The sequence below is a fragment of the Neltuma alba genome, unplaced genomic scaffold (assembly GCF_004799145.2).
Source record: "Neltuma alba isolate B1F8T4 unplaced genomic scaffold, ASM479914v2 tig00005117_pilon, whole genome shotgun sequence".
Lineage (NCBI taxonomy): Eukaryota > Viridiplantae > Streptophyta > Magnoliopsida > Fabales > Fabaceae > Neltuma > Neltuma alba.
The window spans coordinates 124,434-139,465 of record NW_021633984.1 but is presented as its reverse complement, the minus strand read 5'-3'; the positions used below and the strand labels follow the sequence as shown (position 1 = coordinate 139,465).

Genomic DNA, 15,032 nt, shown 5'->3' with positions numbered 1-15,032 from the left:
TTAAAATAAAAGTCAAACGAATTCTTATATTAAGAATCAAAAGTAGCAGCAAATATACAACTAAATATGTGTTGGGGCATATTTGCACGGTGTTAAACTTTGGAAATCAAAAGCAGCGTTACAAAATTTTAAATTAGCACCATTGGCCGCTTGGCCGAGTGGTATGTATGGGGTACATGTTGCGAGTTTGAACCTGCCCTCTTATAACTCAAAAAAAAAATTTTAAATTAGCACAAAGGGTTTAATTTGACATTTTGCAAATTAGGATTATTGATTTGTTATTTACTAATTTCAAAGATTTTTTTTTTCATTTTACCAATTATTTGAGTTTTCCTTAATACAGTTTTTATATAATAAGTCACCTTCTTAATCCATCCAAAAATTTCCTTTTTTTGGGTAAATTTATTATGGGCTTTTAAGAAAAAAAATTATAATTACTAAAAGGTTTAATAAGAAGTCACAGAATAAAAAATAACAAGTTTATGCTACTTATTTGTCAATTGAGGTTTTTGATAGTTATATATATTTATCTTGTAGTTTTTTTTTGGGAAAAAGCTTATATCAATATCCATTAGGAGTATATCAAATTCTCTAATCACACATGATTATGTGTTATTTTTTTGTTTTGTGTAAATTTATAATTAAATGCTACTCCCTCCGTTCTTTATTATAAGAGACAAATAACCGAATTACGTTGATCAAAAAAGCAGTTAAAATTAGTTAAGAACAATCAATGTGTAAAAAATATAATTTTTTTTCCAAAAATGCCCTCATTAATAAGGAGAGAGAGCATGAGATAGAACAATTAAATTATTAAAAGAAAGAGAAGTAGGAGGGAGAGAGAGTGTGAGTTGGAGACAATAAATATGAGTAAAATAGGAAATCAACACAAAAAAGTATAGACAACTTTAAGTGTCTCTTATATATAGGAACATGCCATAAGCATCAAATGTCTCTTATAATAAGGAACGGAGGGAATATTAAATACTAATATTTAAAAAATAGGATATATAATCATATGTCATTAGAAAAATTAATATAATAAATATAAATAACTTGATGGAAGCACTGTGCAAATTTTTTTTTTCCATGTCTATGGAACCCAAAGGCTGTTTTTTTTTTTTTGAATAAATACCGGATATTATTACTTTAACAGGAGCAATACGAGGTAGAAATCAACAACGAAAAGCAAAGAAAATAACAGATCACGCTTTTAAATTTACCCATATGTCCTCTTGATGCTTCTCGGTTCTCCCCTTCGCTCCCGTGTGATTCTGCTTCGAGTTCGATTCGGACCTCTTGAAGCTGATATCTCTCGACTATTATCGAACCGATTCTGGAACAACGCGGACGCTGACACTCTCGCGAACTCGAGTTAAGATCAAAGGCGGTCCCAATTACGACTCCCATCCAGCTCTTGGCCTCGCCCGCGTCCACGCCCTCACGTCGACGCTACTCCTTCATTCTTCCCTTTCCAAGGTTGCTGGCCGCCGCATCCCCTCTCTACACTGCTTTCGCTGCTCAACATCGCCGGGGTAAGCTTCAATTTCTCTCTCGAACTTTCACACTACTCTGCCATATCCTTCCAAAATCCCTAAATCCCCCTCTTCGAGTGATCTGCCTCCTATTTTTTTGGCTTCTGTTTGGTTCTTTGCTCGAATGTACATGATTTGGCGCCTGTTTGGTAGGGATTGGTTGGTACTGCGAAGTCTCACTCATACACAAACTCACTCTCTGCGATTGCTCTGCTGTATATATGTTATTGGTAACTGGGAAGAGTTACAAATGCAGTGTTAGCACCATTTTTTTTTTAATTTATATGGTATACTTGTATTGCTTGGGAATTTAATTAACCATAACATAAACTCCTTGAAGCCATGATGAGATAACTATAAGAATGTTGGACAGTAATTGAACATCAATTAACTACCAAGTCTTCACTATGTGATTCAGGGAATGTCAAATCTTGTAATTGGCATCACTTATCTTGGGTTGGTGGTTTTGGCTGTATCGGTAGTATACATGAGACAGATTGACTTTAGTTGAGGCAGTTATTTTCATTCGGTATATGACTTGTGATCAGGCTTGGTGTAGTGTCTAGAGAAGCCGGACAATTTTTAACAGTAATCTCTGGATTAATATGCAGAAGGGTCTTGTAACTGTGTAAGCATGGGTTAGGTTCAAATGGATGCAGTTTCTAAGTGTCAATGTTTCCAGTAACTTTGGGATAAATTGCCATAGCTGAGATAAAAGTGTTTATTTATACTTAATATACATATAACTGCTTTGTGTTCTTCTGCAGTTAAACTTTACTTGAGACATTTTTCTTCTACACGTGGTCTACGTAATGGATATAATCTCTCAACTTCAAGAACAAGTTAATTTACTTGCCCATCTTGCTTTTAATACCATTGGGACATTGCAAAGGGATGCTCCTCCTAATCGGCTGTCACCAAATTATCCAGAACCACCTGCGCATCCTACAGAGGATGCTGCAAATTTTGCAGAACAACCCAAGCTTATGAGTGCTGCATTGGTAAAGGCTGCAAAGCAGGTATGTACATTTTTAGTCAAAGTATAAAAGAATAAGGCCAGTATATAGGACCAGATTTCTCTCATATGCAGTAGGAATGGGAATTTAAGAGTTTGAAGCACATCAAACACAACAGAACATGACGTAAGCGGTGGTGTACAGTAGAATTCAAAGCTTAAGGGCATGTAATGCAATGGACTTGAAAAATCATATTAATACATCACTATTGATGGATATAAGTTAGGTAACTTCAACTGATATATGGAAGTGTGTCAAATATATGTTTATGTGTTGAGTACTGAAGAAATTGCAGCAATAACAACAAGCTTTATCTTACTAGGTGGGGTTGACTACATGAATCTCATGTATTTTGGTATGAAGAATAGTATTGAGATTATGCACATAAAAAATAACGCAGTTCAGACTTAAGATGTATGTTATGGTATCCTTGCTAGGAAGACATGACTCTGCTCTTCAAGTGTTTGTCCTTCATGCTTATATGAGCATTTGAGTGAAAATAAGTTCTACTTATTGTTTATTCTGTAAAATAGTTGATTGATTGTCTGTCAAGGCTCACAAGGCTGTATAAGATGGCATCTTTTCTTCCCTGCAGGCTTGCAACCTTTGTTTCTTATTGTGTGTCCCTCCTTAAAGGGTCCGAAGTGACTTTATTTCATGACTTCCTAGTGATTCTCTGAGTATGTCATCTGTTTCTTGTCCAGTTTGATGCATTGGTTGCTGCGCTTCCCATATCTGAGGGAGGGGAAGAAGAACAACTTAAGAGGATTGCAGAATTACAGGTATGGAGCTCAAGTTATTTGTTAATCATATAGCATTTATTGTTTCCTGGCTTGTAAGAGTAATCTTATGTGGGCATTTGTCCTTGAAAAACCCACGGGAATATATTGTTGTCTGATAATTTCCATGCCTTGCGAGAGTGCGATGCTGCTAAATCTAATCCATATTCCTACACTGTTCTTTAATCTTCACAGGCTGAAAATGATGTAATAGGCCAAGAACTTCAGAAGCAGTTGGAAGCCGCAGGTCTGTTTTCCTTCTTCACTTTATCTCTCTAGTATTTGCCTTCTCTGCTATTTAGAAGGTATATTAATTCTAAATAGCCAAACGAGAATATGAAATACTTCTATGTAGCAAACAGCATATTCAAGGAGTTGGTATAAGAAAGCCAAACAAATAATAAATTGTCTCATGGATCTATAGATGGCATTGCACTTTTTTCCCCCCCATTTGTAGTCGAATAATGCTGTGTATATGTGATCCACATATATCAGTTCTTAATAGAATTACAACAAAGATAGGATGATACTTTAGTTTCTTGGCGAATATGATCTGTGACTGCCTAACATTCTTCGTATGTTGTTGATGTCAGAGAAGGAATTAAATCAAGTGCAGGAGTTGTATAGGCAAGCATCAGATAACTGCCTGAACTTGAAGAAACCAGATTAAAGCGTCCATTCAATTCTTCGTGTTATTTTGCAGAAGGCTAGGAGATTAGCACTTTGTATATGGAGGCGCGAACTTTATCTTTTCTCTTGACATGAAACATCAAATCTGCCGAAAATAGCTTGACCTTCGTTCTCTGATGTGACCTGTACATGCTATGAAGATGGTATTTGTGCTAGAAACTGAGTTAGCAGTGGTCAGATATGTTGAATATTTCTACCTCTTCATCTTTTTGTTTTTTTGTTTTTTAAATGTGATAACATCTACCTCTTCATCTTTTACCATAAAGAAAAAGGCTTATAATTATTTCTTTCATCTTATTATCTTCTAAAATGTCTTATTATGTTTATATGAACAAGAACAAGAACAAGAATGTCCGGCCCTCAAGAACACCCAGAGTGACCATATTGATTCCAATTTTTGACATATACAAATGTGTAAGTTGTTGTGTGTTCTTTTTTTTGGAAAAAAAAAAAGAAGTCTTTTAATGATGCGTGTAAAATGAGATGTAAATTCTGGACTGTGCCATTGAGTATCTCATTTTCTCTCATATATGAATGTAAGAACTTTGTTTTTTCTAATTCCAAGGCGGAAACCAGCAAAATATTACATGAAAGTAAGACTTATTAATCTTCTCTTATCATCATCCATCACCTCGGGCCACTGGGGTGGAGGTTGATCTTGATCAAAAGAAAGAAAAACTTAATTAGAACTATTCATTTGCCTCAACCTCCCAAAACTTAATTAGAACTATTCATTTGCCTCAACCTCCCAAACGAGTCGGGGAGATATTTGACAGCTTTAATCTCCTAAAAAGAAGGGGTAATGGAGAGACTCTGCTCTTAGTTAGTTTCATCCATTATTTCTTTGTTAATAAATTTTTTTTCTTAATTTTATGCAATTTAAATACATACATCCGCAAATACAGACTTGAGCGGCTTGCATTAGAATCCGTTCCCCCATTTTTCCTACCATTCCCTCTATTAAAATCTGTAGCTTGTTGGCAGATTTGCCACGTGGCAGACCATATTGCAGAGTAAACCCCATTCCATTGCTTCACAGGAATCATGTATTTATGCTGTGCTTCGGTGTAATAGGGAGGATGCATGTATGATAAGGTGAAAAAGAAATAGAAGTAACATACATATTTAACTTAAAAATTGTTATTATACATTCCACAGATTTTAGGTATGGCGAGAATTTCTGTTTCTTCATGGCAAGAAGGGAAAATTTCCATAGGCGTTTTATTCATCCAACCAAACACGTCTTTTGACTCTTCCCATCATTATTAAATTATCCATTGTGTGTTACCCGATATTTTTTTTTTTGGCTGAAAGTTCTATCCTGCCAAATACTACCTCAGGTCCTAATTATAAGAGTTAGTTGACTAATTTGAGAAGATTAAAACAAGAAGTTAAGTTAGTTATTTATAATAAATATGTGTTGTCTTTCTTAACATATCCTTGCTAATTAAGTATATTGGCTATAACTACAATTGTTAGGAATACTATCTTGGAAAAAAAAGTATAAATATGAAAGATAAAGTAGATTGAGATTTTATATTTAGAACCAAAATAAAAATAAAACAAGATCTTATATTAAGGACCGGAGTTAGTATAATAGAGACTGAAGCTGCGTGTCCATTTATTTAGATGATTGTTTCCTAGCAACTTCTATTTGATTATTTTAAATACTTTTTTAACATTAATAAGATTAACTTCATAAAATGGGCTGACGTGAAAGACTGCATGGTGGAATTAATCAAATTACTTCATGCTATGGAAGTCATAGGTTCCCCCATCAAGGGAAGTTACAAGGAAAGCTTGCGTCCAATCATTAGTCATAAACAATAACATATTTAAATTTGGTGACGACAGCCTAAAACTTCATAAAATGGATAAGTACCTATTTGTATGTAATCTGATATGTCACATTTTCACATTTGAATTTATTAATTGGTATTCAACGGCGACAAATAATAGATATTACCACTTCTTGTACTTAATATAAGAGTCAGATAATTAATTTTTGAATATTAAAGAAGTTAGTTAAGTTAATTATTTGTAATAAATAAATTGGTATTGTCTTTCCTAAAATATCCTTATTAATCATGTGCATTAGAATAAAAATTATTTAACATGTATAATCATTATGGGGACTGCTTTGAAAAAAATGAATAAATATCAAAAACAAAACAAATTAAGCTCATATGTTTATGACCAAATTGAATCTCCAACTAATTCTTATATTTAGAACCGGATGAAGTACTAGCATAAACAAAATGGAAAACCCTAGAATATTGCTATAGAACAAGACTTTAGTACTATAAAAGACCATTCAAACATGATGGGGTTTCCTACAGAGAATCAGCATTGTGATTGAGAAGGAAGATCGCATTCTCAAAAATGGGCTTTCTAGACCATCTTCCTCAATGCTTTTCTTGTCCCCCTTCCCCCCTTCATAAACGCTTTCCTTTGCAGGTTTTGACCTATACATCTTTCTTTCCTTTTTACATCTTTAAACTTTATGTATTCACGAGGTTTTTCAATATAATACCGTATATATATGTAACTAATTAAAATCATTTCTCTTTGTGTTGATGATGAGGATATATTAGACAGTAAATCTGAGGGTGAAAATGGACTGCCAAGGTTGTGTCAGGAAAGTTAGGAATGCTGTGGAAGGCTTGAAAGGTCTCTCTTCAACCTTTTTCTTCTTCAATATATGCATCTGTTCCATAACAAGAGTTTATTTTCATACTTTACAGTTTTTTTTTTGGGCCAAAAGAGTCACTTCCATTAATCACAAAATAAGAAGAGGGTGGGGGAACTTGAACCCCATTGTTAAGACACACCTCCTTTGAGCTACTCACTACTAAACGGTCCTAAAGTTCATAGATTCTTCTTATTTGTTTCAATTAGGGGGGCATGCACTAATAGTATGAGATTACAAACGGGATTGGATTTGTGATCTCTCACTTTACAGGGGAGTATTTATACCACTAGGCTATAAGGTCATCAGCCATGCTTGTTTTAGGCTGATAAGAACAATCAATGTTGATTTTCAATTGATTCTTCTCAGGTTTTTTTCTAACCACCTCACTTTGTCTTCTTCCCAGCTATCCCCTCTTTCAATAAGCCATTTGCTTCCAAATACTCATCCACAAGACATACTGCATTCTGCATAATGCTTCCCTAGTGACCAAACTACCAAATACTGCTCACCACATATTATGTTTAATTTTTTGGACCACTTTCAATCCCCAGATCAGCTTCCACAGATAACTATCAGTGTTTCATTAGATTTTTTTTGGGTTACTAGTTTTTGGCCAAAACTTTAAAAAAAAAAAATCGATTTTGTTGTGATTGCTAACACATTTAGGATTTGGGTCTGAGTGTTTTGAGTTACATCCACACATGCATGCACACTTCTTTTGCCACAAGCTGTCATCATTTCTATTTCTCTGAAATTTAACCAGCTAATTTCATCTAAAGATTCAGAGAGTGGTTTGATTTGAAAGCTGTGTATTATATTACATGTGTCATTGTGTCAGACTCCTACTTTAGCCGTTGGATTAAGTCAACATATCAATTTCTAAACAGGTGAAGGAAAGACAATTTTTAATGAAAGAGAAGCCAAATATGAACACAAATAAAAAATCACAGATGAAAAAGATATATCATCTAAAAATCTTTTAATGCTATCTCAGTCATAATAATTAATGAACTAAAAAGCGTCATGTAGCTAGCTTCTTAGCTTATCGTGTCTTTATTTTATTTTATTTGGTGAACAGATAGCTTCTCATTTTGTTCAAAGGAATCGCATTAGTTTGTTTATGCACTCAAGCCATGTTTGACCTTTGAAACTTTCTTTTAATTTTACTTTTCAATAATCAATCCTTCTTGCTATTAAAATAATACAAATATCAATTTTTTAATTTATTTGAGAAGATGATTTTTTTGGGTGAAATGAAAAGATGATATTTTGAGATATGTATGGAAGTCAAGATAACATCTACGTTTACTTTGAAAACAACTGGCTATTAGCCTATTATATTATATAAACAAAATAATATGGGATCATACATATAATATGAATGTTTTTAATTCATAATGATTTTTTTTTGGGTATTATGTTTTAAAATGGGGGAAACTGTGGAAATGAAGGGGTGGAATCAGTGGATATAAACCAGAAGCAACAAAGGGTGACAGTGAAGGGGCATGTGGATGCAGAAGAAGTAATAGAGGAAGTGAAGAGCACAGGGAAGAGAGTAGAAGTATGGCCATTTGTGGATCATGAGTTAGTCACTTTCCCTTATGAAGTTGGAGTTTATGACATCAAAGCTCCTAATGGTTTTGTCAGAAATGTGCCTCAAGCACTTGGAGACCCTAAGACTCCTGAGATGAAGCTTATGGTACTCTTCAATGATGATAACCCTAATGCATGTTCTATCATGTAAAATTATACTGCCTCCTCGACCCTTAATATAACATATAGTTTGTAATTCAATTTGAACTATAAATTATATCTTATATTAAGGACCTGAGATAATAACTAGATATGTTTCTTAATTATATATTGTATGGAAGATAAGATGAGATTTTATTTGCGTAGTTTGTAGAGAGTGTTATTATTGTAAATTTTATGTTGATATCAATAAGTATTCGCCCAAAATGCAAAAACAAAATCTAGATATATATGAATGTCACTTTGATTAGAATTTAAAAAAAAAACATATGTGCAAGGTACATCTTTGTAATTTCGCATAAACGATAATTAATTATGCAAAACTAGGCCACTAATTTCTCACATAGAGTGAACAACATTAATGTTTATCCTTAAATATATAGTATACTTTTTTTTTTATTTAGTTTGTATTATTATGAATGATAGAAGTTGTGAAATAAGTCTTAATATAAAAGTTAATTGACTAATTTGAATAGATTAAGAAAATTAGTTAAGGTAGTATTTGTAATAAATAGGTGTTGTCTTTCTTAAAATATCTTTATCAATCTAAAACTACTATTGTTACAAAGACTATTTTGAGAGAAAAAATATATATAAATATAAAATATAAAGTAAATTTTAATTTTATATTTAAGATCAAAATAAAACTCAAACAAGTTTTTATGAGGATCAAAGGTAGTAGTAGACATAGAGAAAGCATGAAGATGAATAATACAAATAATAAAACAAGAAAGAGAGAATAGGAGAAGCACATAAAGCTTGGCATATGTCGACTCCAATCTAATCAAAATCTGCAAATTTGATGATAAAAAGAGATGTTGCGGGATGCCGGAGACCCTGAAAGATATAATGATCAGGCACTAAACATAAACATTTCTTTCGGTGATAATTTGAACTTTTGTTCACAATATCGTGAGAGACTAATTCTTTCTCCATTGATGATTAGCCAAATGGAGGCGACTAAGGGACTGTTTGGGTGACCTTCAAAACCATGATTTGGGAGGCAAAACCATGGTTTTGGTGAGATATCACCCAAACAGCATCAATTTTGGACTAATAATCTGAAACCATGGTTTGGGCCAAAACCATGGTTTTGGAATCCAAAACCATGGTTTTCAGGAGAAGTGAATTCATTCTGTTTTTTGCTCAAATTGGAGAGATGATTGTGCTTGTCAAAGTAGATCTCAACAATAATATGACTTTAATATTTCTCAATTATTTTTTTATAAACATATTTAACATTATATCTTATAAACATATATACACATATTAATTATTTATTAATTACATTATCTTATGTATTATTAATTATGTTGGTAAAAAATATATTATTAACAATTTTATTCTTTCAAATTAAAATATATCATAAAATTTATCTTTTATATAATTATCATATTAACTTATGTTTTTTTTAGTAATTTGTATATATAAAAAGTACTTCTGATAACAACTATCCAAACACTCTCACTTCTCAGAATCACTTTTTTACAAAATCTATTCTTCACAGAATCTATTCTTCTCAGAATTTATTCTCCAAAAATTATTTTCCAAACCATAATTTAGTTTCATCCAAACACACTCTAAAAGGCATACATCCGGTTTGGGTTTAGTCCAATTGGCCTAAAAGGATGACCAAACCAAATTTAATCAACGCCTAGGGTCTCCGTTTGCCCGTTACCACTGCAAGAGAATTAAAATAAAAATGAGTATTTCTAGATATTCCCTCTATTTTCATTTACAAGACTTGGGGGGAGTTTGATACTTTCAATTTAAAAGACTTAAGAAAACTGTTACAAAAATTAATAAAATATTCATGTCTCTTTTTTAAAAAAAAAATCATTTTTAATATTCTTAGCATAATCAATGTTTTTTTTATCATATCGTTCTCCGAAAAAAACTATTTTACCAATTAAAAAATAATTTTAATAATTTGTGAAAAAATTTTTATAATATATTTAACTAAGTTTATTAATTACTAACATTTAAACTGTTTTCCCATTTCAGCTGACGGTAGTCCAAGGTTTCCGGCCGTCTCTCGGCACGTTTACAGCGCATTGCCGTCTCGGCTACTAGCCTCCAGAGTCCATACTCGTTCGCGCTCTCTCTCCGCCTTGCCTGAGCTCTAAGTAGTCGCCGCCGCAGCACCGCTCGTCCTCTCCAGTCTTCACCGCACGGCCTCGGTCTGCTCCTTTCATCTCTCCAGTCTGCGCGTTGCTTTCTGTTCTTCGTGTGTGCTGTATGCTTCGTGTTCGGGTAAGCTTCGTGCACGCCTCTGTTGTTGGATTCTGGCAGATTTGAGCTCGTGTTTGGCCTCGGGTAAGCTTTCCCGCCTTTCTGCTTCGTCTATTGTCTTCGCGTGTCCCTGTGAAAAATGTTGTTGGTTTCAAATGGCTGCTCAGAATTTCAGGTTGTATATGATTCTTGTGTATTAGTTCCGATTAAATTGTTTCTGGTTCGAAATGCTGTTAAAACACTATATTCTTAATGTTTGATCTTTTCAGAGCAAGATTGAGTTGTAAGGTCCAGTGTTAAAAGACTGCATAAAATTTCAGGTTGTTTAAATGGTGATGTTAGGCTTTGGACTGACTATATTTTCTTTGGCCTGAAGATAAAACCTGACTTGTCAAACCAGAGCTTAGCTTCTTATATCTCTCGAATGAGAACGGTGGCATGTCCGGCCAACACTCACAATGCCATTCATTTACGTTTTCCTCAGCGGAAGAGCGCCCCGCTTCCGTCTTGACTGTTGTCCATTCTTCGAGCTACCCTTTTACAGTCAAGCGTTATTCTGTTTTCTTCAGCACACGCCCTGTATCCTCATTTGCAACGCCATCATTGTTCCCGTGTACTGTGGGAGTATAATGATGCATTTCTCTTTTCCAGTCTTAAGGAGAGATGTTTGCAGAATGATGGGTTCTGAATGCAACTTACAGAGTGCTTTGAACTTAGCAGCGCACTGTTAGCATATTCGTATTCTAACTATTTGTATATTGTGTGCTCTTCTTGTGATTGAATTGAACGATTGCTGGTTATAATAGCAAATTTTAGAATTTGTGAGCTGATAGTTCAAGGGGTTCATAGAGCTTGGGAAATGTAACCTTTTAATACCATTCCTTTGACCATGTCTATCCCCAACTGTCTCTGTCATGACCGATAAATTTCTCTCTATTTTTGCCATGATATACATGCCCTTTTCTTTTGTTTGTTTGTTCGGTTTTGACAAGTAATTTTTTTTCAAAAAAATTTGAGTTGGAACACAAGAAAAACCATCTGTGTAAAAAATTTCTATCTATTTAAGATGCTAGCCTGTCCCGAATTTCACACCACTTTTCTCTCGGATTCTGTCTGCGTTTCAAATCAATATGTAACTGAACTATAGAATTTCCAAAACCCACTCATTATGAGGGAAGTACTTGTATGCTGCCTACAAGTGCGCAAAACTACCATATAAGAACTACTCCACAGTCTCCCTATCATCCAACTCTCTTCCTAGACCCTTCAGAATAAAAATTGAATATTTGGGCTGTCAATTTTTATGTTGAATGTTGCTTGCTTAGGGTCAATGTCATTTTTAAATGTCATGCTTTGTTAATAATTTGGCGGAAATCTTTTAGCATTTACTTGAACCTATTTATCCAGTAATTAATGTTACTGATTTGCTTAATGTGGCATTGATTTATTCGATGCTTATCGGGATTCTACTCTTATGATATTGTTATTTTCTTATATATAATTGAAAACCTTTGAAATGTATATTTACTAATGGAAAAAACTAGGATATCATCTTTTATTATCTTTTCTGAGATGAGATATTAATTCAGTTTAGGGCACGCGCGCGCTCTGTCGTTATTAATTGCATTGTCTTGCTGAATGCAGTTGAAAATCAAAATTGGCTGCGTTATTTAATGAAGTATGAAGATTTTCTATGATTGCAGCAACTGGGTCTTGACTACAATATGCTGAAATGTCTTGGCCCAAAACCAAGCACAATCCTTACCATCTTACAAGGATGCAATAACATCAAAAGGCTTAAAAAGATCCATGCCCATGTCATCATTAGTGGACTCCAACACCATGTTACTATTTCCAACAGACTCTTGAACTTCTGTGCTGTCTCAGTCGCAGGTTCCATGTCTTATGCTCAACATCTGTTCCATCATATGGACAACCCTTCAACTGAAGCATGGAACTCCATTATCAGAGGCTTTGCACAGGGCTCGTCACCTCACCAAGCACTTCTTTACTACAACGCCATGATTTCTGCTTCAGTTTCTCAACCTAACGGCTATATTTTCTCATTTGTTCTCAAGGCTTGTGAGAAGATTAAGGATGAAAAGAAATGTAGAGAAGTTCATGGATCTATAATCCGACGAGGGTATGAGAGAGATATTGTTGTTTGTACTAATCTGATGAGATCATACGCAGTTAATGAATTGATTGAGGGGGCACAAAGAGTTTTTGATGATATGTCTGACAGAGATTTGGTTTCTTGGAATTGTATGATATCGTGCTATTCTCAAGCAGGTTTTCATCAAGATGCTTTGACATTGTACAATCAAATGCGGGAAAAAAATGTTGGCTTGGATGGGTTTACACTTGTTGGCTTGGCTGCATCATGTGCTCATATTGGAGCTTTAAATGTTGGGATTCAAATGCACAAAATTGCTCGTAAAAAGGGTTTTATGTATGACATTTATGTTGCCAACGCTCTTATTGATATGTACGCAAAATGTGGAAGCTTAGACAATGCACTTTCTATCTTCAACAAGATGAAGAAGAAGGATGTGTTTACTTGGAACTCGATGATTGTTGGCTATGGAGTTCATGGTCATGGAGATAAAGCAATATCACTTTTTAAGCAGATGTTGATGGCTGGAGTCCAGCCGAACTCTATCACATTTCTTGGTTTATTATCTGGATGTAGTCACCAGGGTTTAGTCCAGGAGGGTATTCAATATTTCCACTTGATGAGCTCTGACTTCAAGCTGAAACCCGAAGTCAAGCATTACGGTTGCATGGTGGATCTTTTTGGACGAGCGGGAAAACTTGATGAGGCACTTAAGCTTATAAAATCTTCTTTCTTTGATGCTCCAGTGCTTTGGCGCACATTACTCAGCTCTTGCAAAATTCATAGAAATGTGATGATTGGCGAAATTGCCATGAACAATCTGGTCCGAGTTGGGATGTCAAATGCTGGTGATTATCTGCTAATGGCCACATTATACGCTGGAGCTAAGGATACAGAAGGGATTGCACGGATGAGAAAACTTATGCAAAGCCAAGGAATAAAGACCACCGTGGCCTGGAGCTGGATTGAGGTTGAAGATCAAATTTACAAGTTTCTTGTGAATGATAATTCACACCCTGAGTCTGACAACATTTATGCCAAACTAGAGGAAATTATTCATCAGGCTGCCTTATTTGGCTATGTACAAGAGGAAGAGGTTATGGACACATATCCTTTATTTAGTACTGAAGTGAGTTTGGGGAGTTCAAGTTCTAAACATAGTGAGAAATTGGCAATTGCCTTTGGGTTGATAAAAACACCAGCCAAATCATGTTTACGAATAATGAAGAATTTGAGGGTTTGTAATGATTGTCATACGTTTATAAAATATATTTCTAAAGCATTTGATCGGGAAATTATTGTTAGGGATAGAGTCAGGTTTCATCACTTCAGTAATGGATCATGTTCATGTGGAGACTATTGGTGAAAAGTCATATTTATCTTCAAAGCCTCTTAATTATTTTCTCCACTTTTATGACATGGTTTTATAATTACTGAGATGCTGAACTTCAGCTTTGCACGAATCATTATCCTTCGTACTATTGATTATTTTAGTGATTACTATGATAGAACCCAAGATTCTGACAGGCTTATAACTTCCACATTTGATTCTTGTTCGAAGGAGACTATAAAGTGTCTTATTATGAGAATCATTCCCATGTTTAGCTAGTTTTACTTTGGACGGGAAGGTTGTCCCTTGGTGGTTGAGCTTGTAACTTCATGTTAGGACCTATATTAGGCTGCCTCTGGGATTGGATGAAGTGATGTTTGTTTTGGTGATCCATGCTCAGAAGTAGCCAAATTATCGAAGGTCATCATACTGGAGGAGGCTACTTTCTGATTATCACCCTCACTAGAAGTCAAAGGAGCACTCTTGGAGGTTGAACTCGCACCTCTGGAAAAATCCACTAACAGGTTCATCCTCAGAACAGCTACTATCGAATCAAACTAGGTACTGGAGACCCTGGAGCTTGATTTCTTGCTTTTGAATCCGAGGGTCTTGTGACTTTAGAGCCAGGTTATAACTATGAATACTCATTTGTGTTTCCTTTATATATGCATGAATGGTGATATCACAAAATGTATATTGAAATGCATTTTACTATATCTGCACAATTGGTTAGTTATTTCATTGGTGATTTCTTACTCTCTCTCCGTGTGTTTCTCCTCTTATTCTGAAGTTTTAGTCATTCTCTCATTACATTGCTACCTATTACATCTGTCCCACTCACTTTAAGGGTGTGTTTGGTATGAGGGATTTGAAAGGGAGGGGGGGGAGGG

General features: G+C 34.6%; 3 protein-coding genes across 3 annotated transcripts; all 3 read left to right on the top strand.

The window, feature by feature from the left end:
* Positions 1-1,227: 1,227 nt before the first annotated feature.
* Positions 1,228-4,310, top strand: LOC114746831 (mediator of RNA polymerase II transcription subunit 21). Its single transcript, XM_028935117.1, has 5 exons — positions 1,228-1,535; positions 2,303-2,554; positions 3,256-3,333; positions 3,526-3,577; positions 3,924-4,310. Exons 2-5 carry the CDS (start codon positions 2,348-2,350, stop codon positions 3,998-4,000), a joined length of 414 nt encoding a protein of 137 aa, XP_028790950.1. The 5' UTR covers positions 1,228-1,535; positions 2,303-2,347; the 3' UTR covers positions 4,001-4,310.
* A 2,035-nt stretch (positions 4,311-6,345) lies between these two features.
* Positions 6,346-8,583, top strand: LOC114746801 (heavy metal-associated isoprenylated plant protein 22-like). The gene is made up of 3 exons (XM_028935079.1): positions 6,346-6,477; positions 6,615-6,690; positions 8,164-8,583. The coding sequence occupies exons 1-3, from the start codon at positions 6,403-6,405 to the stop codon at positions 8,454-8,456; spliced, it is 444 nt and encodes a 147-aa protein (XP_028790912.1). The 5' UTR covers positions 6,346-6,402; the 3' UTR covers positions 8,457-8,583.
* A 1,926-nt stretch (positions 8,584-10,509) lies between these two features.
* On the top strand, positions 10,510-14,897 carry LOC114746825 (pentatricopeptide repeat-containing protein At3g56550-like). Its single transcript, XM_028935107.1, has 2 exons — positions 10,510-10,780; positions 12,341-14,897. Exon 2 carries the CDS (start codon positions 12,421-12,423, stop codon positions 14,176-14,178), a length of 1,758 nt encoding a protein of 585 aa, XP_028790940.1. The 5' UTR covers positions 10,510-10,780; positions 12,341-12,420; the 3' UTR covers positions 14,179-14,897.
* Positions 14,898-15,032: the final 135 nt, after the last annotated feature.

Bases quoted from the DNA above. Each gene is read 5' to 3' on its own strand.
- LOC114746831 (XM_028935117.1), top strand. From the start codon at position 2,348: ATGGATATAATCTCTCAACTTCAAGAACAAGTTAATTTACTTGCCCAT. The intron at 3,334-3,525 runs GTATGGAGCTCA...TAATCTTCACAG, and splicing joins AGAGGATTGCAGAATTACAG to GCTGAAAATGATGTAATAGG. The intron at 3,578-3,923 runs GTCTGTTTTCCT...TGTTGATGTCAG, and splicing joins GAAGCAGTTGGAAGCCGCAG to AGAAGGAATTAAATCAAGTG.
- LOC114746801 (XM_028935079.1), top strand. From the start codon at position 6,403: ATGGGCTTTCTAGACCATCTTCCTCAATGCTTTTCTTGTCCCCCTTCC. The intron at 6,478-6,614 runs GTTTTGACCTAT...AGGATATATTAG, and splicing joins ATAAACGCTTTCCTTTGCAG to ACAGTAAATCTGAGGGTGAA. The intron at 6,691-8,163 runs GTCTCTCTTCAA...GTGGAAATGAAG, and splicing joins TGCTGTGGAAGGCTTGAAAG to GGGTGGAATCAGTGGATATA.
- LOC114746825 (XM_028935107.1), top strand. From the start codon at position 12,421: ATGCTGAAATGTCTTGGCCCAAAACCAAGCACAATCCTTACCATCTTA.